General features: G+C 40.5%; 3 protein-coding genes across 4 annotated transcripts in view; 2 read left to right on the top strand and 1 right to left on the bottom strand.

Annotated features, from left to right (window-relative positions):
- Window positions 1–12,640, bottom strand: part of LOC118335343 (grainyhead-like protein 2 homolog) — a 16,868-nt gene extending 4,228 nt beyond the window's left edge. The window contains exons 1-14 of one of the 2 annotated variants that reach the window (XM_035671583.1): window positions 12,387–12,640; window positions 11,438–11,624; window positions 10,885–11,322; window positions 10,238–10,293; window positions 9,127–9,283; window positions 8,731–8,842; window positions 7,211–7,305; window positions 2,688–2,846; window positions 2,507–2,564; window positions 2,115–2,254; window positions 1,963–2,000; window positions 1,741–1,832; window positions 1,563–1,648; window positions 1,314–1,378 (exon numbers count right to left, since the gene is read on the bottom strand). In XM_035671583.1, the coding sequence (XP_035527476.1) occupies window positions 1,314–1,378; window positions 1,563–1,648; window positions 1,741–1,832; window positions 1,963–2,000; window positions 2,115–2,254; window positions 2,507–2,564; window positions 2,688–2,846; window positions 7,211–7,305; window positions 8,731–8,842; window positions 9,127–9,283; window positions 10,238–10,293; window positions 10,885–11,322; window positions 11,438–11,624; window positions 12,387–12,400 (1,697 nt within the window). In that variant the 5' untranslated portion in view covers window positions 12,401–12,640. Of the gene's footprint in view, window positions 1–1,313; window positions 1,379–1,562; window positions 1,649–1,740; window positions 1,833–1,962; window positions 2,001–2,114; window positions 2,255–2,506; window positions 2,565–2,687; window positions 2,847–7,210; window positions 7,306–8,730; window positions 8,843–9,024; window positions 9,284–10,237; window positions 10,294–10,884; window positions 11,323–11,437; window positions 11,625–12,386 lie in introns of both variants that reach the window. The other variant, XM_035671582.1, reaches the window with a different exon arrangement.
- A 1,620-nt stretch (window positions 12,641–14,260) lies between these two features.
- Window positions 14,261–18,331, top strand: LOC118336407 (zinc finger protein 706). The gene is made up of 3 exons (XM_035673053.1): window positions 14,261–14,387; window positions 15,282–15,430; window positions 16,781–18,331. Exons 2-3 carry the CDS (start codon window positions 15,296–15,298, stop codon window positions 16,874–16,876), a joined length of 231 nt encoding a protein of 76 aa, XP_035528946.1. The 5' UTR covers window positions 14,261–14,387; window positions 15,282–15,295; the 3' UTR covers window positions 16,877–18,331.
- Window positions 18,332–21,691: 3,360 nt separating this feature from the next.
- LOC118335488 (14-3-3 protein zeta-like) overlaps window positions 21,692–24,773 on the top strand; it is an 11,983-nt gene continuing 8,901 nt past the window's right edge. The window contains exon 1 of the mRNA XM_035671788.1: window positions 21,692–21,801. The gene's annotated coding sequence lies outside the window, so the exon portion shown is untranslated. The remainder of the gene's footprint in view (window positions 21,802–24,773) is intronic.

A 24,773-nucleotide genomic window follows, 5' to 3' on the forward strand; every position in this document is an offset into this window, starting at 1 on the left:
ATCAACTTGTACAGTGTGATGTAGAAACTTGAAGCCACCAGTGCACATCCACTGAGAATGGACTTTACAGTGAAGTAGGAGACATCTTGTGTCCAGCAGGAAAACTTTAGAAATGAACATTCGTTTTAATGACGCAGAAGGAGGAGTTTTTAGAACTTTTTAAGGGTTTTAATGTGGACATTAAACTTTTTTGTGGACACACATTAATCAAGTTCTATTTGTATGATGTCTTAATACATGTCTGGAGATCTCCAGTGAACAAAAGCTCCCTCACAGGACGGCTCTGTGGATGACAATGTCGTAGGTCAGTCTGCCACTTTGGCCAAGACTGAAATGTTCCAACAACTATTGGATGGATTGCCATGAAATATTTTGGAAACATTTATGTTCCCTCGAGGATGAATCCTAATGATGATCCTCAGACTTTTCATCTTGCGCCACCAGAGGGTCAAAGTTTTCACATATCCAGTAAAATATCTCAACATCTACTGGATGGATTGGCACGAAACTTTGCACAAACATTTATGCTTTCAAGATGATATATCCTACTGGCTTCGGTGACCGCCTCACCTTCCCTCTAGTGTGGCTTTGTGAGGTTGACATTCATGGTTTTGGGTTAAATATCTCAACAATTGTTGGGTGGATTGTCATGTCTCCCTCAAGCCGATTTGAAATCAGGGTTCAGGTTACGTGGGAGCCAGTGGGATCTGAGTTCTCATATGATACATTACCACAACCATTATTCTAATGACAAATAATGCATTTTTCAATGTAATGAGTAACATTACAGTAACTACTATTCCATTGGACTTTGCATTGACTGCTTGCTTTGTATTGGATTTAAAACTGGTAAAACGATGCCTTCTCCCATTAGTGGAGCGCTACATAGTGCACCTACACTCACATGATAACAAAAACGGCAGAGTTTCGTCCTCCTTTTAAGTGATGAGTCTGGGTTGTCATATATTGAGACCTTGTTGCAGTATGGCAGGGCCGGTTCTGGTTGTTGCCATCTACCTGATACAACTGTTGCAAGTAGTGGGCTGCTGTGTGTGTGTCTGTGTGAAAGTGTTAGACAATGTAATGAGCCCTAACCCCCACAAAACTCAGATTATAAACAGATAAAAGCTTAACTTTCATCTGCTTTGGTTAATCACTAAGGACATCCACATCAGCTGGACTTTGGGTTTAGCACTAATTAGCAAATGTTAACATGCTAACAAGCTGAACTAAAATGGTGAACATGGTGAACATTTTACCTTATAAACATCAGCATGATAGGTACAGCCTCACAGACTCTTTGACTCACTCACCCTTTTTTGCTTTTTTGGTAAACTTTGGCCATCTTGTTGACAGGCACTGCATATTTCTCTGAGATCTGTGAAACACAGCGAGGAAACATGTTGAAGCACCCCGAGGCCCTAGCTCAGTGTCATCATTATATAAACAGAATTGTGTTAACGATCTGGGATTGCCTAATCCTGTTTAGCACAATGGATGCAATGTGTTGGTTTCATTATTTCAGCCTAAAGCAGCTAAAACGATACTTCATTAGTACTCACTGCCTCCATCAGCGCTTTGAGGGTTGGGGTGTGCAGCATTAAGGCATCAAACACTTCATCGCACTCCTTCCTCACATACAGCAGAACTGATGATGCATGGAATAGAGAAGGCATAAGACCATCAGCCATTCAGTCAAGGGATAAGGTAGACGATGTAAAACTAGTGATATTTACAAACCTTTCCTTTCCAGTTCCACTTTGGACTTCTTGGGCTGAGGTGGACAGACGTCTTCCTCAGCAGCACATGACATCCTCTTCACCAGAACACTCCTGACACACACACACACACACACACACACAGTCATCATTTAAAGGGAATACTACTGGACCTGTAATTTGAATGTCTCATTTCTCTAGACAACAGATTAAATAACAGTAAAAACAACAGTATGATACTCACCCATCTCTGTTGACCTCCTCTGTGTTGAAAGCAAACACCTGCAAACGGAGTAAAAAAAAAGGTAACATGAGGCGCACGGCAAGACTGTACACTGACTGGACATTTCCTACGTGTGTGTACGTTAGAGCAACAGACAGACGAGGGTCCCTCACCTGTCCCGCTCTCTGCAGGTTTCCAAAGTGGACATCAGGAATGAAGAGAACCGGCTGGGAGTCCAGGTCTATCATGCTTTTTAACAGCGTGTTATCAGCCCTCTTAACGGGAGAGGTCAGCCCCGAGCTGCCATTTTTCCCTAATCCAGAGAGAGATTGAGCATCTGTTGCCAGGCAACCACTCCAAGTACAGATTTGATAAGGTTTGATTACATTTGCCTGGCTTTTTAGTCTCCTATTCAATTTTATGGTTTCCTGAAAAGTGCTTTCTAACCTTGTTTCAGTGGATTTGAATACAAACTCACCAATATCATTTCTGTACATAACATTAAAACTAATACATATCATTCATTTCAATATTTAGCCAAAGACGGAGGAAAAAGTGCTTTTACCTTTCATCCTCTTCCTGAGCTGCTTCTTCTCCTCATCACGAAGCTTCCTCTCAGCGCCCTGCAGAAAAGGAAAGGCAGAATATGCTCAAAGAGAGTAAAAGTAAAGAAAGACATTTTTCATCTTCCATCCCGAAATGATCCACTCACTGCTGACCAGATCGCGCCAGCAGGCCGTCCTCACCTTGTCGCAGAAGACCTTGATCTGAGCGAAGGCCCTGTGGATGGGCCTGCTGCTGCAGCTGTTGTAGCTGTAGGTGTCAATCTGGATTGTCAGAGGCATCCCCTTCACGCCCTTCTGCGAGGAGAAGTCTGTGCTCAGGCAGTTCACAGAGATAAAGACCTGGGAAACAGACAAAATAAGACAGAGGACAGGCTTATTTTCTAGAGTTCTGTGACCTGAAACAAGCAGTGAGAGAGAGGATTATCAAATAGAAAGAAGATTGCAGAGCAGCTTAACTCACTTGAACAAACAGAAACTATGATTTGATTCAAAAAGTGAATCCTTCACATTGAGTCAGCTGTACCACCTGAACATTATGTGAGTGCATAGAAACTAATCAGGACACCAGCAGAGGTCTAAAGCTAGCTATAATTAACGGATTAATGGTTAAAATAGAAAGGTAAAATTCATACTTAGCTAAACCGATACATTGTTTTTTCTTGTAATTCAAATTTTGATTACATGAAAAGAAAGAAGAAAAAAAAAGACCAAATACAGACAACAACAACACAAATGCACAGCACCAGAAACAGTTCGCCACATGTTACAGAGAAGAAAATCTACATATATTTAGATTCACCACTGCCGATTGTTGTCATTGATCATGCTGTCGGTTAAACGAACAGCTGTTTAGTCCATAAAACGATGAAACAATGTTGACTGCTGCCCAGGCCCAAGCTAACATCCTCAACCCTTCCTTCTCTCCACAACCCAGAGACATTCATCCAGCCCACTGTCACAGAGGAACAAAGAACCCAGAAAACATTCACAATAGAGAAAACAAATCAGAGCACATCAGAGCAGACATCTTCTCAACAAACAAACAAACAAACAAAACAATCCAACCATCAAGAAGCAACAATTACTCAACCAACTGTGCTCTAAATAGAACATGCTTGTTTTGGAAATGATTGCATTGCATCATCCATCAATCAATACATTGTAAGGGCTTCATATATCTAACTGTCAAATGAAAAGTTGAAAACAAAGAAAGATAAAATAGTTCAAAGTAATGATAAAAGTAATAGAAAAGTGATGGGTATTAAACTCTAACTTTATTATACATAAATAGTCGAAATAGCTAAACATAATGAAATAGTCCAGATTCTGCCACTTTAGGTTGTAGTGGTCCAAATGCAACCTCGAACAGGCTGGCCTAAACTCTGGCAGTTATAGATTTCTATCATTTATAAAGTCAGATAACATCCAGTTTAAAATAAATTCAAGTGAACTCATTTGGAACATGACGTGTGGTGTCAGGGTACCTGCCATTATCTGCCAGGGCTGTTGGGAGCCACTTTCACAAAGGAATCTTTGAATATGAAGAAGGACATTTTATAACCCAATTGCAAAAAAAAATGTTATTTACACAGTTGACTCAGAGTTTACAGTGATGGTGAATGAGTTCTATTTCCTTCTGTCTTATCTGAAGTCGTTAATCCTCTCAGTAGTTTTCTGTAGGTGGATGCTTCACATTCACTCTCAACAGAGAGAGGTCAGACCTTCAGTTCTGAGGTCAAACGGGCTTTGAGGGATGTGCTACGAGCTTCCGCCCTAGCAGAAACTAGAAAATGCATCGCGTTCATTCACTTTTTGTAGACAATAACGGTAACCTAAAGCCCATAATAACGGAACCCGCTGTTTGCCTGTCGTCAGCTCAATTACAGCTCAGTTAGTTTTATAGGCAGTCTGGCTCAGATGAGGAGTCAGATCTGATGGAGACCTTGTTCCCTAATGAGTCTCACCCTGACTCATAAACACTGCAGTGACGAGTGAGAGGGTCACAGGGTCATGAGTCACAGCAGCCGCAGCGGTTCACAGCCATGCTAATGCATCCCACCACCTCTCCACACTCCTTATGATAAATGCTTCATATGCTGAAAAATAAGCTTGTGAATGATATGATTCAGGAGAGGTTTGACTTGTTTGTTCTGCAAGCGGAAATTCTGAATTACCGGTAGTTTATTATTGTTGTAAAGCCACAGCTTTGCTCGAAAATCACTAAATAATGTAGCAGAGCTGCTGATCTACTGCCTTTCTGAGCTGCTGAATCTTTTAAAAGCTTGTGAGAGAAAAACAGAAAACAAAACCTCACCCAAATCAGCCTAAAAACTACTACTACAATGTAAACAATAGTACGTGCGGTTAGCTTCACACGTTTTCTTACATGATGGAACAGATTCCCATGATTAATGATGCCATTTGTTTAATGCCAAAGCAGCATCTAAACCAACGCAAACTCCTGATGAATTTTCCAGTTAAACAGGACCGACAGCCTGAGGTCGGCAGAGACAAGTAACGGTAGAGATTCCTCACCGCGGCTCAACAGCAATTTTCCCACTAGGCAGCAGCAACAGCATCGTGTCTCAACCTGCAGAGGTGAGGGCTGATTGCTAGAAAGGCCTGGAGCACAAATGAGCCTCCTACACACCTACACAAATTCACACCTCCACAGACCCAAGCCATTTATATTTCTCCAGGACCACTGGACGCGTTGCTGCTAGCATCTGTGTGTGTGTGTGTGTGTGTGTCTGTGTGTGTGTAGGAGGCTTGTTGTGTTTGCGCAGTGTAAGCAGTGAAAATCCCCGCCTAAAAAGAGAAAAGTTCACAAGGGCACTGGTAAGTGGCTGTTCAGTGCCATCCGCTCAACCAGGCACAAACAAACAAACACAAAAACAGAGTCAAGCTGCAGGAAGCAACTCATCTCCCCTACCAACACATTTCACACTATTCCTCATTACAATGGGGATGATGATTGTTGCCTGGCAACAGCAGAGCCATGCCAAAACAAAGAGCAAAACTGATCATTTGTACCACAAATACAAAATTTTGTGTGTCAGCCCATCAGAGCCTGATTGGACATCCAATTATGTTTGGAAAGCAAAATTTCTACATGGCACAACACAGAGAGAAAGAGATAGAAGTGACATTTGAGCCGACGTTTCCTCACAATAACAAGAAGTGTTCTCTCTCTCAACCTCTTCCACCTTATTTCCAGCAGGCTCTCGTCCTGTGTGCAGGCTTACGAGGGCAACTGCACAGTCAGTGTGCAGCAGCAAGGCTGATAATGATCATCCGGTTTGTATCTGATAGCACTGCCACACATTCACATTCCTAATCACATAAACCAGAATCAACCTGCTCACCACCAAGCATTCAATAGCACTGATTGTCATCAATATTCTGCGGAATGATCCTTTCACCCTTTGGCTTAAGAGAAATACAGAGATCTTGGAAATGAAGCTCTTTAAGTGTGACAAGATGAGAGTTAGAGCTGGGCATTGAGGATGAAATTAATACTGTAATATGAATAATAAGGTTTATCTTCATCATATTAAAGAAAATGCATCACATATAAAATGATCAAACTGTGTACATCAGTAAAATGTTTTCACATGTCTAAAACAACAAGACTAAGGGACTGTATGAAAATTATTTGGGGAAGGGGTGGTCAGAAAAGGGGGCAGGTTAGGTACTCTCTTTGGCATTTTTTCCTCACTTTTTATTTAAGCCTTCCCTGTCTGCACAACATTTTTTGGCAATCCATTCAATAGTTGTAGCAGACACCTAACTCAGAACCAAACATGTTGACCTGAAACTAGAATTACTGCCACCTTCAACCAGTCAAGTTGCAGTTTACATCCATGCTCTTTCCAGATGTTTGAATCTGGATCTTCATTCACCAGGAGATTTGGCCTCTTCTCTCATGTGTGTCTCTCTCTCTCTGTCTCGCTCTCTGTCTCTCTCTACAGTATGTTCTCAAAATAATGCTAAACAATGGTACATTATTGTACCATATTGTACCTGTATCATCACTCCACCACCTGAACACACTAAAAACAATTACAGCGGAGTCAAGGTTTATTCCAAACAGTAAATATTTATCCACAAACCCACAAAGCTGCAATTACCTCTCTCACAATGAGGCTGTTTGTGGAGTTTCATTAAAGCTGAATGGGAGCCACAGCTCTCCTCGGGCTCTCCTGAGCCCAAAACACCCTGAAGGTGGGCTGTTGCTGTGTGTGTGGGTGTGTTTACGCGTTGTTTGCAATTTGTCTTTATCTCACTGACCACCCTTACAAAAGGTGAAATCTGAGAAGGGTCTGTTGCCGCGTGCCCCGTGTGTCTGCCATCCCAAATCTTGACCCAACACAAAGCAAGAGACGCTCCCCATGTCACTGAGGACAAAGGGGTTTGGGGGGTGGCTGGAGGGGGCTGGCATATGCTCCACCAACTATTCTGAAAGCATGAGCAGTCAGCAGGCCACTGACACACACAGCAGAGTGAAACAGAGTATAAAAGCTTTGGTTTCATTGAGCAGTCTTTCCCACAAGTGGCTACAAGTTTTGTACTAACAAAAAGACAGTGAAAGTGAAGGTAAGAGAATAAATAGTAACTACTTTCACAATTATTTCTTGCTTTGGCTTGAACAGCACAATCTCCCTCCTCCTCCTCCTCCTCCTGCTCCTCCTCCGCCTTTTTACCTTTGCGTCTTCACTGACATCCCATGTGAAAGAGACAGCGTTGTAGGCAATTTCCTCCACGTTGCCGATCGTGCTGAAGCTCTCCTTGTAGTCGGCTGCGTACAAAGTGAAGATCAGAGAGAACCAGTGGGTGTGATGCTAAAGTTCAAGCACTTTCAGACACTTTTAAAGTTGTGGCACAAGCAATAACAGGATACAACAATGTAAAAATACTGCATTACAAGTAAAGGTCCGGCATTTGAAATCATCCGGTATTAGCAACAAATTGTACTGTATTAAGTGTCAAAACTACCCCTTTGACTGAGATTTTATTATAGATGACATTAATGGATTGTAAATTCTGATGCATCATTGCATAAGTAGTATTTTATTATTGTTGCTAGTCAAAGTGGAACTAGTTTATATATTTTTTGGTAGTTTAGTCCAGTGGTTCCAAACCAGGAGGTCAGAAAAACAGTTCTACTACTCAGATTTTTTAACCTTTTTTCTCCGTGGTGGTAACAAGCTAAAATATTGGAAACCATTGGTTTCATTTTAACTATGCATTGTATTTGCAATGCAATTCAATTTTATTTGCTTAGCACCATATCATAATAACTAGTTATGAAATTATTCATAAGGAGACCCAATCATTCCCACCATGAGCACTAAACAACATCCTTTTACCAGGCACTGGTACCATATGACCATATGGTCTTTTCTGTATAATCCTAATTTGAAAAGAAACCATTAATTACAGCTGTCTGATAAATGTAGTGGAGTAAAAACTACAATATTCTAGTGGAGTAGAAGTATAACATAAAATGGAATTGCTCAAGTAAGTACAGTACAAGTTAAAGCACTACTGTACTTTCCACCACTGTTCAACTAAAATGAGACTAAGATGTATCTGTTTAAACTAATTATCTGCCAACAAATCAAGTGCCAAATGAATCAAAATTTCCATAAAGCCATTGTCACCTCCTAAAACACTCAACTTCTGCTCACTCACACATCTTCCACCCTCCTACAATAGGTTACAGATTGTACATGGTACTGGCATGAACTTGCCACAGACAAAACCACAGCTGACACCTCAGCTTCATTCCAATGAATTTTCAACCACAGGCTGAGGCCTGTCTCTTGCTGATCATACAGGATATGGCCTCAATCCAGGCCCCCACCCATTTCTCCTGTTAACGTCTATGCAAATGCGGACCTATTGGCTGTCTCTTCACAGTGCTGCTGGGAATTGAGTATTGACAGTTATTCAAATTGTGTCGGGTTTCACCTCTGGATATGTGGCGGGATTCTCTTGGAGGCTCCTGCAGGTTAGCCACCTGCTTACTCTCTGTTCTCCTCATGCCTTTGTGGAGCTTGAGTGTCAAAATATCTATATCCAAGTGTGATATTCAATACCAAGTGTCTGGGCCATTTTTCTGTCTGTGCCTATTCCCCATCTGTTCTACTTATAAACCCAACCAGGCCATGAATATAGCAGACAGGCCTAACAGTGAGGAGGATAACAATAATCATCATACCAATGTCCAGGACTCTCTGCTTGGCAGTGTGCTGACGGGAGTGCCAGTATTTCCAATTCTTCAGCTGCTCGTCTCTGCACTTGTCTTCCCCAAAGACAACCATTATAACACTCTAAAGTGGAAGCAAAGATAATCAATATATATTAACAGTAAAATCAGGCCAAAGCTGAATCAAACTGATTCAAAATCAAACATTACATGTTTAAGTGTAACAAGGATGTATGCTACCCAACAGTAAAACCCTCAACATCTTCCTCTACACTTCCTCTCTGTGTACTATCTCCCCTCCCTCACCTGTACAATACTGTCCCGCTGCAGCTCAGAGCCTCCCATGGTGCATTTCTCACTACTGGATGGGCTCCCATCAGGCCTGTGTGACAGCGTTGGTCCACTCACCCGCACTTTACCTCTGGGCTGAAGTAGGGACGGTGTGAAGGCGGTCTTCGACAGGGTTAAAGCGTAGAACTGGCCCCGGTTCAGGTAAGCCATGGGTCCTTCTGCCTGCCGCGGCCGCAGCGACATGCTGGCCTCCAGACAGTACTGGAAACTGTCACTGTTAGAACATAAGCATGTGTGGGGCATCAAGATAAAACACATTTTAGGTTAAATGTTAAATTTGCACAAATGGTGTCAACATTTTAATTTAAAAATAAAAATAAAAATAAAAAATCTTCTGTTTTCTGACTGGTTTAAGTAGTTTGGTGGAGGGAAGGGTGTGTTTTTACATTGCAAACGGAGCATGACAAGAAGGCTGTTATTATCTTATGGATCTAAACAAAAAGGTTCAATGGTACTCTGATGCAACAACACAGCTTTAAATGAGAAGTCGGGTGATATTCTATATTGTTCTTGTCAACAAATCCCATGAAAGAATCTAAACCAACAATGAATTGTTGCTACTAACAAGTATTGGATGTGAACCAAAGTCTGATATATCCTCTTTCTGTTCCATAGAGCTCCATTGTTGTTCAGAAACTACTGAGTGAGCCTCTCTGTTGCACTGCGTGACATGTTTCTTTTAATATTATCAACACGCATGCTGTAGTTTATTTGGACTCAAGCCCACACACACACACCGTTCTGCTACCATGCAGCAAGTACTAGCGCAAATGTGTGGTGTATTAATGAGTGGCTCATAATAGTCCCCAATAAACACTGTTTTCTCCTGTTAGTAATGCTTGCTAAAACCTACAGTTGTGTTAGGAAGTTATTGGGTTTTATTTTATACAAAACTATATATATTTCTGACCCAGGTTAAGAGAGAGTTCTTGAAGATTTACATCGTATGGAGGAATGAATGGGCTTGGGGCTGAGAGCCACAGAAAGGCTGGGGGAGTCTTGAGAAGTACTGAGAGACAGACTTGATTTTGGTCTTTTTGTGGGATTTGTCAACCTTGCCTTATCCTTGATAAACACCTGATAAACACTTCAGCATCAGAACATTATGTGTAAACCTGTGTACGTCTGTATGTTTAATGCTTTTGCTTGTCTGTGAATTGCAACTTACACTGGTAGACTGTAGTGGAATTCACCAACTCCTGAGGAGGGACTTCGGTGGTACATCTGGCAAAGAAGAATATACTGTGTGTTTCACATACAAGAATATAACGCTGAAATGATCAGTCGATTAGTCAACCGAAAAAAAATAATCGGCACCTATTTTGATAACCGATAAATCATAACAATAATTTTTCATGCAAAAAAATTGAAGAAAATTCTGTTTTTAACCTCTCAAATATGAAGATTTCCTGCTTTTACCTGTTTTATATTTTGTATATATTGCATCATACTAAACTAAATATTTTGTTCTGGACTGACATGAAACATTTAAAGACCTTAGATATTGAGAAACCAGATATCGTTCACTCTTTTCTGACATTTTATAGACCAAACAATGACTTGATTAATCTAGAAAATATAGTCAGATTAATCGATAATGAAAATAATCCTTAGTTGGAGCCCTAGAAGCATTTAATGCATACAGTGCACATTACTTAGAAGTATATTATGTATATGCCAACCCGCGAGCGGGGGGCAGTGATTGTATCAGAGGGGCCATGCCCCCCCCCTCCATCTTGGCACCGTCACAGATTGAACAAAAACCCTACAAATGTGATTCTGGTTTACAAACAAAGACATAATCCCAAGTCTCACCTCTCCTTCCACAGTGTCCTCATATGTGCTGTCTGGAGTGCTCCTCTGTTCATCTTTCAAGTACCCAGCCAGCTGCAAATCATAGTGGCTCTGCTCATAAACCATCCTCATCTGCTCTCTGGGTTCTTCTTGGTAGGAACCTCCAGAACAGGACACTCCCATGGACGTCTGGCTCTCTGTCTTGACTAGAGCCAGAGCGGCCCCACCTCCACCTTTACCGTCTCCTCCTCTGGTGTCTCCTGCGAGGCAGGTAGCTCCATACTTGGAGCCCTGATGTTCCGTAGCGGTGCTGTTGTTAAGGGAGAGGTTGACTGGCATGGATCTGAGAGCCTGGAGATGGTGATCTAGCATCTCCAAGCTCCCGCAGTTATCAGGCGCATTAGCAGAGGGGTCTGTGGGTTTAACGCCGCTAGAGGAACGTCTCCTCTCTTTAGGAACCTGACAGGATGGAAGCAAACATATTAAATAAGATCTGAAACAAATTCAATAGACCATATGAAAATGGTCTTATTATATCATTATTATTTTGGCTGTTATGCCATTTTTTCCAGACCTTGTAGTAGTCGTACAGCAGTCCCAGTGCTGCCGCACTGTCCTCATCTCCATTGATGCTCATCATGGCCTTAGTGGCCGCAGTCAGTGGGTTCTCCAGGTAGCTCCTCCATGCCTCATCCTCACTGCTGAACACTCTGCGGGATGGCACCAGCTTTTCGTTTGGTACCACCACCACCAGCCGTTTACTGCGAGGCCGACGGGACAACAGGAAGAGACAATAAGCTGTGTTGTTACTGGAAAGTCAATCTGTCATTAACAGAAGCCAAGTCTGCCAAGCCACCAAGTCTGCCCCAGGCTGTTTCTCACCATTCTAATTGCTTGCTCCATGTGAGGTGTGTTTATCTAAGTTCACTTTTGAGGGATAACTGCTGGTATCTCACATTTAATTCACAAAATAATGTACTGATTTATTTCCAGGAAATTCAATACCAATAACATAACATGAGTTATTTTTTGACATCTTCCTTGAGAGGCTGGGCAGAAGGGATGTTTATTAGATCTCGGTTTTTGAAGGACCCAGCCTGTACAGTTTTTAATATTCACAGTTAAGTTTGATCTTATTAATAATTACAGTACAAATAAAATAACATGAATGACAGTAAGGTTTTCATAATAAAACATTGGAGTCATTAGGAAATCAAGTAATCTATACAGAATGACAAACAGATATAGAATAAAACACAAAAATACAAAAAATACAGTCATTCTTGTAGCGTCTTATACATGTATGGCCTTTTATCTGTAGCACAACTACTTGATAGAAACTACTTCATGTTAAAGGATTAAACTAGAGAAAATATGTGTTGAGAAAGAAAAGTTGTGCTGCCCATGTGCAAAGAACAAAGAGACAAAGGACAAAGACATCAAAAATATTTCAAGCACTTGTAAAAACTAAGTAAAGTGTAAGTGACAGAAATGATCACCCACAATATGAATGAAGCTCTTACCTGTCCAGGTCCATGTTGCCGCCAGGACTCTCTGCTGTTTTCTAGGACTTGCTTGTGAAACTGGACTTTCTAGTTAGTGCAGGTAGGCTAAGGCTGTGTGGGAAAGGGAAGCTAGGCGCGCAAGAGGCTGGCTCTATTTAACTTCTGTGTTGAAACAGCCAATGAAACGACGGGAACCAGGCGCCCCTGATGCCAGGTACAATGTGAGTCTGCACTGACTGAATAAAAATAGCAGCATTTCCTGCACCGACTGGTTTCTGTGCTGTTCAGTGAAGTTGGCAAATCGAGAGATGGGTATAAACAAGAAAAGGAGCACCTGCCTTGCTGATTGGTCGGATGTTTCCACACAGGTGGCACAGCCGTCTTCCTATTGGCGGAGAAGGAGGGAGAGACAAGGGAAAGGTGGACATGTGTTAGTTTCTGTCTCTTTAACACCTAACACTGCATTGTCCTCTGGTACCAACTGTTGTCTTACTTTAAGGAAGCAGTGAATAACAGCATGCACTCTCCTCACTCGGTTGACATTGGTTGTTATTTGTGTTTTTGTTTTGTTTTTGGTGGATAGTGCAAGATAGGTGAGGACAGGAAGACATATGAAGCATGACAAGGCAGCACAAGTATTGACGGTATTACACAACAACAAAAAACGACAAAAACCAAACAAACCGAAAACAAAAAAAGGAGTAATAATAAAAATCGGAAGTGAATATAAAACGAAGAAAATAAAACAAGACAAAGTAAATACAGGCCACTAGAAGTAAGTTAGGGTTAAGTGGTTGGAGGTATCGGGTAGAAATTGAGATAAAAGTTAACGTTTATTTTCTTATAGAACGTGAAAGATTGAGGTAACTGGGGTAAAAAAGAGAAAAAGAAGAGACAAGACATTTTGACTGAAAATGGCAGATTAACCCTTGGTAAAGTTACTCATAGGAACCCTTTTATGATAAGACTAAATATATGATTAATATAACAAAAATTAAAATAATGCTTCTAGTTTTCAGGTTCGTATTAAAGGCTAATATGTTCGAGATAATATTTCTCTTAATCGTGATTGTACAGGTGTTAATAGAGCAGGAGAGAGGTATAGTAGCTGACTGAGTAACCTTAGCTGTCTGTACTATGACACCTTGTGGTTGACATTTCATTTTGCACCATGCAGACAGATTATTTTTTTCTTCTTCAAACATCTTCCTTATTAAACAGTTATGTTTCACATACATTACCTTTGTACATCCAGTGCTCATTTTCATAGTCCTTACAATTGTGCTTATAGAATAGGAGTTATTAGGAAACCAAGTAATAGGCACATAGGTGTTAAAGAGAATGACAAACATATATGGAATAAACAACTGTTTAAATACAAAAAATAAAAGTGGATAAGAGATTGAAAAAATGCTGATAATACAATAAAATATTGAGTTGACCAGAGAAGCGTTCCTCATAACCCCTGGTTCAGAGAAAATGTTAATCATATATGTGGAATCCACATATCCTATGTGGTTAGCTATATGAGTTATTTTTTTAAATAAACATATTTATATATTCAAGATTCAAGAAGCTTTATTTATCCCGAGGGAAATTACAGTGCAACAGCTGTAATACAAAGGTGGGAAAGTAATACAGGGTTAGGGTTAGAGTAAAAATAAGCTAAAATAAAATAAAATGAAATAAATGCTAACATAAAATAAATCATATGGGTAAATGACTGCTTTACGTTTATAGTTTAGTAAATTTGTTCCCTGCTTAGGATGTCTGATGCTGCGTTTAAGTGCTGTCAGAAAATGCCCCCCCTCGATCCATCCTTACAAAACAAGGCGCATTTGTAAAAGCTTCAGTCGCGACCCCTGACTACACTTGAAGGCAGCATAGCTTACGGTCTGCGCATGCGCATTATCGCGGTGACGACATACCACCAGCAGCGGAAGGTCCCGAGGACTTAACGTAGCGTTTCTTTAATTTTATTTTAGTGGCTATCTTCAGTCAGACATTTACTTTTCACTGGTAAGGCATTTACAAAATGTCTTTTATACCTCTCAATGCCTTTTATCTATTAAACTCATATTTCCTGTATGCGTTCCTCCACACTTTTCTTCCTAGCTAACCTAGCGCCAGTGTTAGCAACCGGCTAACAACATGTTTGTGTCTTAAATAGTACGACAGTAAATGAATGTCCTGTTTATGCTGTAAATGCACTGAGAGACGTGGGTGTTACTAATCCGACCATGTCTAAGGTTACCACAGTAACTCAGACTTAGAAACCGTCGCTTTTAAACTCAACGCTAGCTGAAGTTGGCTAACGTTACCATGTGAGAGCAAAGCGTGGCGGAGGCTGAGCCCACGTCCACCGGTGATCTTGGGTGGGTGACACTTTAATGTGAGAGGTTGCCGAGTAAGATAACATAAAGTAAGCAAAGAGAGGGATGGTTGCTCCTTTCCAACACACCCACTGTAAAGACAATTTGGGGGTTGCTAATGGACCCCAGTGTATTTATAAGTTCATGTTACCGTACCACTGACCCAGTTCCACTGTTGTGTCTATAATAACCTTGAATATCTGCAGTGAGATTTTCTTCGGGGAAATTTCCAAGTTAATTGCCTTATCCCTGTGACCCAAAAAGCGGCAATTAACCTAGTTTATAGAGATGTTTCACAGCCACTGCTGTCGTGCACATTTTAAAGTCTGTTGATCCTATAAGACAGCTGTCTTTACATTTTTGAATCATTAAATACACTGGTGTAACTGCTTCATGTTTCCAGTTAGTCCGCCTCTCAGTGCCTCTGTGACTTACATTTTCCTTTCCATCACCTACTCAGAACTTTGCTTGCAAGCCATCTTATAGTCTTTCTCAGTTAATGGCTCATCACCTTCTTCATGGTGTCGTATAATTTCTTTAGGTCTAGCATCAGATATGGCCCGTGGGCACCAGAAGTTCCAGTCCCAGCAGAAGAATGCCAAAAAGCAGGCAGACATCAAGAAGAGCAAAGGCCATGACCAGAAGGCAGCAGCTAAGGCTGCTTTAGTATACACGTGCACAGTGTGTCGGGTATGTGCTTAGGCGGTAAACAGAGCATAACATTTTGAATTAAATTTGAATTAAATTAAAATTAGCACCCAGGTCCATAGCCAGCAATGCTATTTGCACCCAGGCACACATTAGATACTGAATGTGTATATATTTTGTGCTTAATGCACATGACTTGTCCCATGTGAAACCAAAACTCAATGTTGACTTATTTTAACTAAACCATGATATTTTCTTAAACATGACCAAGTAATTTGTTGCCTAACCCTAATCAGACTGCAACTGGAAAGAAACCAACTGAAAATAAATAAACATTGGGTTTTGGTTTCACATGGGACTCAAACCCTAGTTTCCAAGTGAGATTCTTGTGTTTGACCCATTCATGCACTACAAATTCCTGAAGGCATTCTGGGTGTAAATAGCCAAGTAGCTGCCGGGTGCAAATAGATACTCCGCAAAATGATTCTTTTGTGAACTTGTGCCCCATCATCTTACTCCACATGTCCTCTTAGCCCTGCAGTGGATAACTACATTGCCTAAACCAACTACTTTTAGTACCGTCTAGCTCAGTGTGCTGTAGGTAGTGGTGGGGTTGTATTGACTACATCCAATTGCCAAAATGTTGTTTTATCTCCCAAAAAATAAAACAAAGCTGACCATTAGAAGTGTCACAAAGGTAGGATTTATTTCAGGACACTCGTATTGAGAGCTGGGATATTCCTACTCCGCTAACAGCAGTGTGCTCTGGGAGCTCCAGGTTTAGGTGAATCCATAGTTCCTGTCGGTCATCTTTGTGGGGACTATAACCAAATCCGTGGTAAAGTGGTACAAAGCCCTCTCAGAAAGTTGGTTGAGGAGGCTCTGCTCAAATTTTCTATCTTTCCCAGACTGTCTGACAATGAAGTCCTCTACAGTGATTGTCCAGAATGCACACTGCATGAAAACGGGCAGAACTCCTAAGTGCTTTGTGAACTCTCCCTCTCCACATTGTTCGTGTTCACCACTGTCTGTGTTTGCTGCTGCACTGCACTGATCATCTCTGTGCTGGCAGCGATAAAGTTCTACACAACAGCTGGAAACCTGTGTGTTACCTGTAAATGTAATATTTTAATTGCGTCAGCCTCTTTAGTAGTCTCTTGTCCTAGCGATAACTGATTGTATGAAGGTAGCCGCTGTAAGGGTTTGAATACGTTGGCATTTTTAATGTGGTGGACGATGCGTTGTTTGACCCCACAAGTGACCTTGTTGTGAAAGATTAGATATCCACCTCTAGCTGTTGATGTACCTAGGCAAACTGATGTCTTTGTTCATATGCTGTTTCAATGTATATTTTCTCATTTTTCACATTTTTTCTTTCCCACACTTTCTTAGACACAAATGCCCGACCCGAAGACCTTTAAGCAGCACTTTGAAAGCAAGCATCCAAAGTCTCCAATGCCCCCGGAGTTGGTCGATGTGGAGGCGTAACAGATTCACCTCTTTCAGTAAGACAGTTGGGGCTGATTCAGGACAGGCTTCTACATTTTGCAATGTTTCAGATAAAATATCTTCAGCACAACTTCAGTTATTCCTCATGCTGCTTAATTTGGTAATTAATATATGGGTGTTGCAGCAGTACTACTTGCCTGCCTGCCCACCAGGCAGGCAATATATATATATATATATTATTTTTTTTTTTTTTTTTTTTTGATTGTATGCAATATTTCTATCTGATCATTTCAAAATGTTGTGCTCATAAGCCCAGCTTGTCCATGGGCTCTACCACCATTACACCATCTCAGGGCTCCCACGTTTTCAGGACAAGCGTTGAATTTTGTAAGAGAATGAATTGGCACTGGCCCAGCTGAACAAAGTTGTAATACTAAAATGATGATTGGAAGCATCCAAATCCAATGTACTACAAATCCCATTTTGGATTTTTGGCTGAAACTAAGTTGTGATGCGCTAGGGTTGGGTTCCTAATTATAGTTTATTCATAATGACTCTGGAGTTCATAATGTACTGTACTTTGAAAGACAAAGACAAACTCATTCTAAACCACTAATAATGTGTTCTTTTGAGTAGATTAAGATTTACTTCCAATCTGCACTGACCTCTCTCCTTTCCTTGATCATTTAAAGAATTCCAAGACAGGTCTCTAGTTTTTGTTAATATGAAGAATATATCACACATTGTGCTACACGGGTACTGAAATTGTGCGTTACATTTTCCCCTCAGATTTCCATGAAATGTATCTAGTTCATGTCCACTGTGTAACTTTCTCATGTGCAAGTTGTAAAAGTTGACCAGAGAGGGCGCTGCAAGTCTACTCATAGTGAACCCTTCCATGACACAATTTCTCCAACTCCTCATAGAGCAATGTGATGACTGCATAAAGCATTTGTTTGCAAATGTTTGTTGAGTGAATCAGGGTGAAGAGAAGTTTTCACTGGATGTTGTAAATGATGGCACTATTGAGACACTTCTGTCCTATCCAGGTTTGTCGTTGTAAAAAGACGTACGTGGCATAATCGTGTTCACTACAGTAGTATTTGATAACGATTTAGTTCATCACAATTGTGGAACCACCAGTCGTCTCAGTGGCATGTGAATACGATCCCAAGTGCAGTCTCAAACTCTTTAGTGTTATTCCCTCATGATGGTGCAAAAGTATTTAGACTGAACTACATGACACTGTAAGTTAGCGTTGGTTCTTATTTTTCTATTAGTTCTTTTCATAGCATGCTAACAGACAGAGAATTAATTTATAGAAATGAAATATTTTCAATACATTTGGACCGACTGGTTATTAACCACTGACATTGTATCACTGTGCTAAAGTCTGGACTGACAACCAGCCATGTTTTTACTTTTGTATTAATAATCATATCTTTGTCCACGCAATGCTATGTATAGCTTTTAATAAAGGTGTTACTTTTACTATTACTAAGGTGTGTCTTTTGATCATTTATAAATTTCCACCTGGATGTTTTTTATTGTTGGTGTATGCATGTGTGGGTGTTTCTGTTGTTTATTGGCCTCTTGTGCTTCCACCTACTGTACAGTTTATTAGTGTACTGCCAATTTAGGCCTCCTGGTTGAAACTAATAAGTGTGTACTGTAGTGTTCTTGTTAAACCACTCTAATCACTATCATATTACAGGTACCCTCCATGCACCATCTATAAACTGTGATAAAGATGGAGATTAATCAGTATAATAAATCACACTTCCTCATCTGCCTCTGCTCTTCCAGTCAGGGCTCTAGGCCTATCTCAGTAATCTGAGTTTTATTAGCCTGTCAGTTTGTACCCTGGTGAGAAAACAGGGCCTCATTGCTCGTCCACACGGTTTATGGTCAAACCAATTCTATATATGAGAGTGAGAAATGTATCATGAAGGTAATAATGAACCACTGCGTCTGTGGGCACGTTACAAGAGCTGACAAACACTAATAATGCTGGGTCTTTATTAGTCATACTCTTGATCTATTAATGCCCTCACCCTGCTGGTTGCTTTAGAAGACTTGTTGCCAGAGACAATCCCATAAAAATAGATTTATATACATACACTATATGTACACATGCCTACATGTTTAAGAAAAGTAAGAGAAATATGTACACAGCACTGTTGAAGTGTGGCACAAGTTATATTTAGTTATACTTACTACACACGGACAAAATTGTTGGTACCCTTCCGTTAAAGAAAGAAAAACCCACCAATGGTCCATGGAAATAGACTTGAAACTGACAAACAGTAATGAATGTCGTCTTTTTTGTCCCTATGGTTCAATTATTTTCAAATCTTACGCTGGGTAACCATAATTTTGTCCAGCCGCAGTTTTTTGTAAAAATGATTCTGTTGAACAAACAATCAAAAGCAATGCCCATTTTCATTATTCATTTTCAGTAATTTCTTATTAATCTATACTTTTGTCAAGTTTCCAAGTTATTTCAGTGTCCATTGTGGGTCTCTCTTTCTTTAACGGAAGGTTACCATCAATTTTGGCAACGTGTGTACATCTAGTTAAACTAAAACTAGCACTGCAACTAACGGTGTATGTGAGACAGGTATACATACGTGTGCAGAATGTTTGTACTACAGATGTCTTAAGTGTGGCTACACCATACATACAGCACATATTCTCCCATCTACATATACTGTACTGTAATGGGGGCTGTTTTTGCTTACCTAAATGTTGATTTGACTTTTTTTGAACGGCCATTTTGTATTTTTTCATGTCTTGTGGTACTCGTTCCATTTAAGTCTGACTCTTGGTAGTATGAGTTGATTCAGATCTTAAAAAAAAGTAATAATACTTCTGTATTACAGGTGGCAGTGTGGTGATCCTACAAACTGTGTATGATGAGATAAAATGAATCAATAACTATAGTCTAACTGGACCTCAAAAGGATTTTGAATTACTCGTCTGTCGCACTAATGCAGGTATAAATCCTGGATTATACAGAGCTCTACGCATGTGCTGAAATAACAATGTGGCACTATAATAACATCAATAAATTATATGAATACCTCCTGTAGCACAAGCCTAAACCAAGTTATGTTTGTAAAGTAATTTGACATCACGACAAAGGACAAAAACATAAAGAGAGCAGTGGAAAAAGGACATGTTTTTTCATGTTATTGCAGCACAGGCCTAAATATCTTGACTTTTAGTCCCTAGTATGGGGCAATTCCATCCTTCATTAGAGCCTCCACACCATGTCGTTTTAACACCACACATACATTTTTAAACAGGTATTCTGCTACAAATGTGTAGTCTCAAAGCTTGGGCTGCGATCACCTGGCCCCCCTTTTGTGAAATAATGAACACACAGTCACACAAATACCTTTCAGATTGTTGTGACTGTCTAAGAGACAAAATGAGAAGTGAAGTTTTTCAGGATTTCACAACAGCAGCTGGAATTCCCACAGACATGGAGGCTTGAATCTTCCCAGTTATCAAAGGCCTTTACACCAAGATTCAGCTCATTATACTGTATTTCCTTTTGGAAGTTCTGCTGGGTACTGCCCCAGACAATGCTGCAGATTTTAGGGACTTTTGAAGAGTGATGGATTGATGTCCACTTGTGCAACATGTAAATGTTTCCTCCTGGGATTTGACTATTGTTATTGAATACAGAAGCCGAGTGGCTCTCACAGACATGACAACATAACTGATAACTCTCGGAGTGTTGCCAGGTAACACAAATCTTGAACTTTGGTTGTAATTCGTATGTGTGCGTGCCTCTGTGTTCAAGTTCTCAAGATGTGGTTGATAGACTGAGAACCCATCTAACCGGTTACACATGTTTAAGTTATCACTGCTAAATCTTTTTTCCTTTACTTGAAATCCCTCCTTCCTGGTCCACACTTTGACAAGTGAAAGGAGACGGTCATCTTCTAGCTCTGGCGCCTGTGCACTTCTACAGTCGACATTATCTGATCTGCCCTTAAATAGGTTACAAGCTTGAAATCTTGGCCCGGGGGGAAAACATGTGACAAGGCAAAAATAGCTTCACTCTCTCCCCCTGGAAACCAACCAGAATGCAGAAATAGTAGTTTCTATTAGGCAAGATATACTGTAGCACTGTGTCCTGTGTTCTAGTTTAGGATGCCCTCAGCATCTCCTGCAAACACTCCTGAATGCTGTTCCAGACACAATTTCACAACTGAGTGGAAAATGATAATGTCTCATTCTGTTAGACAGAATATCACTCTGGAAGCTAAGGTGCTTGGTGGTCTCTAGATAAAATGTGACCTCGTCAGCAATTAGCCAACCATGATCTGTGTCACAGCATCCACATCATGGGTGCTATTTAAGGCTTAAGAATTCCTTTCAGCGTTGTCACCATACAGTGTAGGCTATGTGTTGTCTCTACCTCTGTTCAAAAACAAAAGTGTGATCTGCAGTAAGATAAAGGACAGTGTTGGAACCTGTGAGTGATATTGACTTCCATATCAAAGTTACAGGGGTGTTTCAAGGAGAGGATTTCATAGATTTCCATTTAATTTAATCAGTAGTAAACAGTGCCTGTAATGTCTTTAGGGTTGTGAATTGATTACATTACATTAAGTGAGACAACATCATAGCTGTAATATAATTAACCATAAAATCATCAACATGTGCTTATATTAACTACATGGTTTCTATTCATTTGTCATCATTTGCCTGATAAAGACTAGGGAAGTAATGGTAACGATTGGGAACTATGGAAACTACAACTCCCAAAATGTCTCGCGTTCGGTTGTCCTGGTAACGTTTGACGTCAGTCGCCCCTTCATCACTTCTCTGGCCGTGCCTTGGACTGGTGTGATTGGAGGGAAACCCCGTGGATTACATTCAGACGGACGGGCTGAGAGAATCAGCTGTAGCTTGGTACACGGACATCACCGCTATCTGCCAGTACTCAGGTATGAAAGGACTTTCAGTTTTTAAAAACTGCATTTTAACGTTTGCATAGTGTATCGTTAGGTCTCCTAACCTATCGTAAAATATAGTTCTAGCGGAAGCGCATTATCTCCAATTGACTATGCGGCTGCATCCGAGGCGACAGTCGTCAGACGAAAGAACAATGCTTAGCTTAGCTACACTTTGGGATGTGTCTAATGGCTGGTGTCAAAATGGAACATCAGACGGGGAAGGCGTGTCAGGTCGAGAATTGAGACACTGAAATCTGGTGGCATTGGCTACAAACGTGAAGTAATTTGTCAGGCTATGATAAGTGGTACCGTGTGGCTGTCGCTCGTTAATAAATATCGCTAGTAAATATGTCCGTTATTCTTCAGGTATTATCTTAATCTCCGTTTCAGCGTATGTAACTAATACTACACATTGAACGATACAAACAGTGCCAGCAAGGTTCAGTAACATCAGTTGCACGGCGCTTTAAGTTAGCTAATTAGTTTTATTTGCTGTTTACAGTTGTTAAGTAGCTAGCTAGTTCATTATCAGAACTACTAAGACGAGACAAAGTGTGATTCTTATCACATCTTCCTCAGACGGGCAGCTAAACTCAGATAACGTTATATACCTTTTTCTAAAGGGTTGTAGCGCTAACCAACCAAGCTCATAATGTTTTGGTTCGAAGTTAAGACCCACGTTTGAAGGTGTGTGCACACATTATGAGCTATCAGAGGAGCTATAAATATGGACATAAGCCTTTGCCCATTTATAAAATCTGCCTGCTTGGAATGCTTCTGTTTCAGGAAATAGCCGACGCCATACTGGAAATGGGTCACGAGGCCCTTTTCATTGACTGAATGGTGTCTAAACTATGCCTGTAATTTGTAGTGAATATTTTATTTTTAGCATACAACACAACATTTCAAAGAAATTCCAATAACGCATGTTAAAATCCCTGTATAAATCCATTTTTATTCAAAAGTCAGTGCAGAGAGAGAAACACAAAGACATGTAACAGTGTAACATCCTTGTAAAGGCCTTCTGGCTAACCAGAAATGATCACACCCCTGTGGTGGTGTCACTGACTTGATGTACTAGTATACATATATATATATACATATATTTAGATATGGCTGCCAAAAACACTATATGTGATATTTTTGAGAGGGATACAACTGAATTTCCAAAGACCATCTATCAGTGACCGGAGGGGAATCTGATTTTCATGTCACTGCTATTCATTTCCTGGCCATGCAGAAAGCCATTTATACACATTTAATTTGGGACTAAGTTGAAGACACTTTTACACATTAAAGCAAAGCTCAGGTTCTGTTGGGATCAAATCATTCTAAGGTGAATGATTAGACAGAGTTCTAGATAGGTGTTCAGATTGTAACATTTTATGAATTGGCTTTGTTGAAAACGGAAAAAGGTCAATCCTACTATTAGAGTTAAGGGGGCAGGAATGAAAAGAGTAGTTTGAGGTTGCATCTGTCTCCACTCATTTGTCAAACTGTCGCGGTGGACTTATCCAGAGTAATGATCCAAGCACAAACCAAAGTTGCCCCTTACAAGAGAATGTTGTTATTGATACCTTGAGAAAGATGTCCTTAATACAGGATTCATCATCATAGTTGGGTGCATATAGGGTTTAAAAAGGGTCCAGGGTTCTGAGTAAACCTGACAATGAACTAATCTGCCTCATGGATCAATAATAGTTCCTCCAGTCATCACTGGGGTGTTTTTTCATCAAAATAGCCACTCGGCAATATCAGTTTTGGGGTAACCCGGTAGCTCAGCTGGTTGAGCATGCACCCCATGTACCTTTACCTCATCCTTTCAGCTGTTCTGTGAAAATGAAGGCGATAAAAAGATCCCAAAAATGATCTTACAAAAGAGATTGCAATATGAATTTGCAGTTTTTTCAGGTGTGTCAAGACTTGCTTTTAACCTTTCAGCCCATTCACATTAAAGCTAACAAGTTGTACTACTCAGTTCATCGCCCAGGTGCCTACTCCTACCAAACTGGGACGTGCACTTTGACTTATCAAGTATGACATGCCTGGCTGATTGGTAAACATCTTGTCCAGTCCAGGGCTCTGTCGGAGAACATGAATTACCATACCAAATGATTCAGTTTGAATTGAAACAAGACATTATTACTATGCAAATGACTCTTCCTAACATATTCTATTTTGGTTATTCCGTTGGTGCGTCGGCTCTTGTTCTCCAGTTGGTCGACTTTCTCTTATTTTAAAAAGCCATTTTCTCTTATCCACTTGAGAACCAGCTCCACCAGCTGGTCCACCGCTTTGACTGTGGCAGCTCAGCGTATCTGGCATCATTTTCACTCCATAGATAAACTGATTGATGTCTGCGGTTTTAGAGTAGAGTTTACTGGAGAAGACTTGATAACACTTTCTTATCTAATGAAGAATAAGTCATTTGTTCACAAGTTACATTTAGTTCTTTGTTCCTTGGGCTCAGGTCAGGTTTGGTGCAACTTTCGGACCAAATAAAAAGTAGGCGTGGGTGTTTTTTAAAAGGGTTTAAGATTGATTCCTTTGGAGACCCTTTGGCTAGCATCTACATTGTTTCGCTGCACCACATGACCCCCCACTAGCATGGACGTACTTTTGAGTCCACGTGGACCAAATGTACTGATATTAATCACATTAGGCCGCTGTAACGCTGCTCTAGGTAACTTGAACTTACACAATGCAAAACTCTCCACTTCTCGTTATTCCCCACTGTTTGTCATCATGCTTCTTGACCACATGTCCATACAAACTGAACAATCTGGGTAAGGTGTTCATGCATTGGAGACTCCTCGTGGCTCTGATTGGTTGTGTTCTGTAACACGCAGTGGATTTTTACAAACGTGTTAGAAGCACTAGGATGAACCAGTGGAACCTGATATTATTTGATTTTTTCCCACAGATGATGTGTCACATGTTACTACTGTCAGGAATATAGTGAC

Source organism: Morone saxatilis, unplaced genomic scaffold, assembly GCF_004916995.1.
Source record: "Morone saxatilis isolate NCDOM2014 unplaced genomic scaffold, NCSU_SB_2.0 Contig24, whole genome shotgun sequence".
Lineage (NCBI taxonomy): Eukaryota > Metazoa > Chordata > Actinopteri > Moronidae > Morone > Morone saxatilis.

Excerpts from the sequence above, each read along its gene's own strand:
- LOC118336407 (XM_035673053.1), top strand. The coding sequence starts at position 15,296 with ATGGCCCGTGGGCACCAGAAGTTCCAGTCCCAGCAGAAGAATGCCAAA. Across the intron at positions 15,431-16,780 it reads ACACGTGCACAGTGTGTCGG|ACACAAATGCCCGACCCGAA; the intron begins GTATGTGCTTAG and ends ACACTTTCTTAG.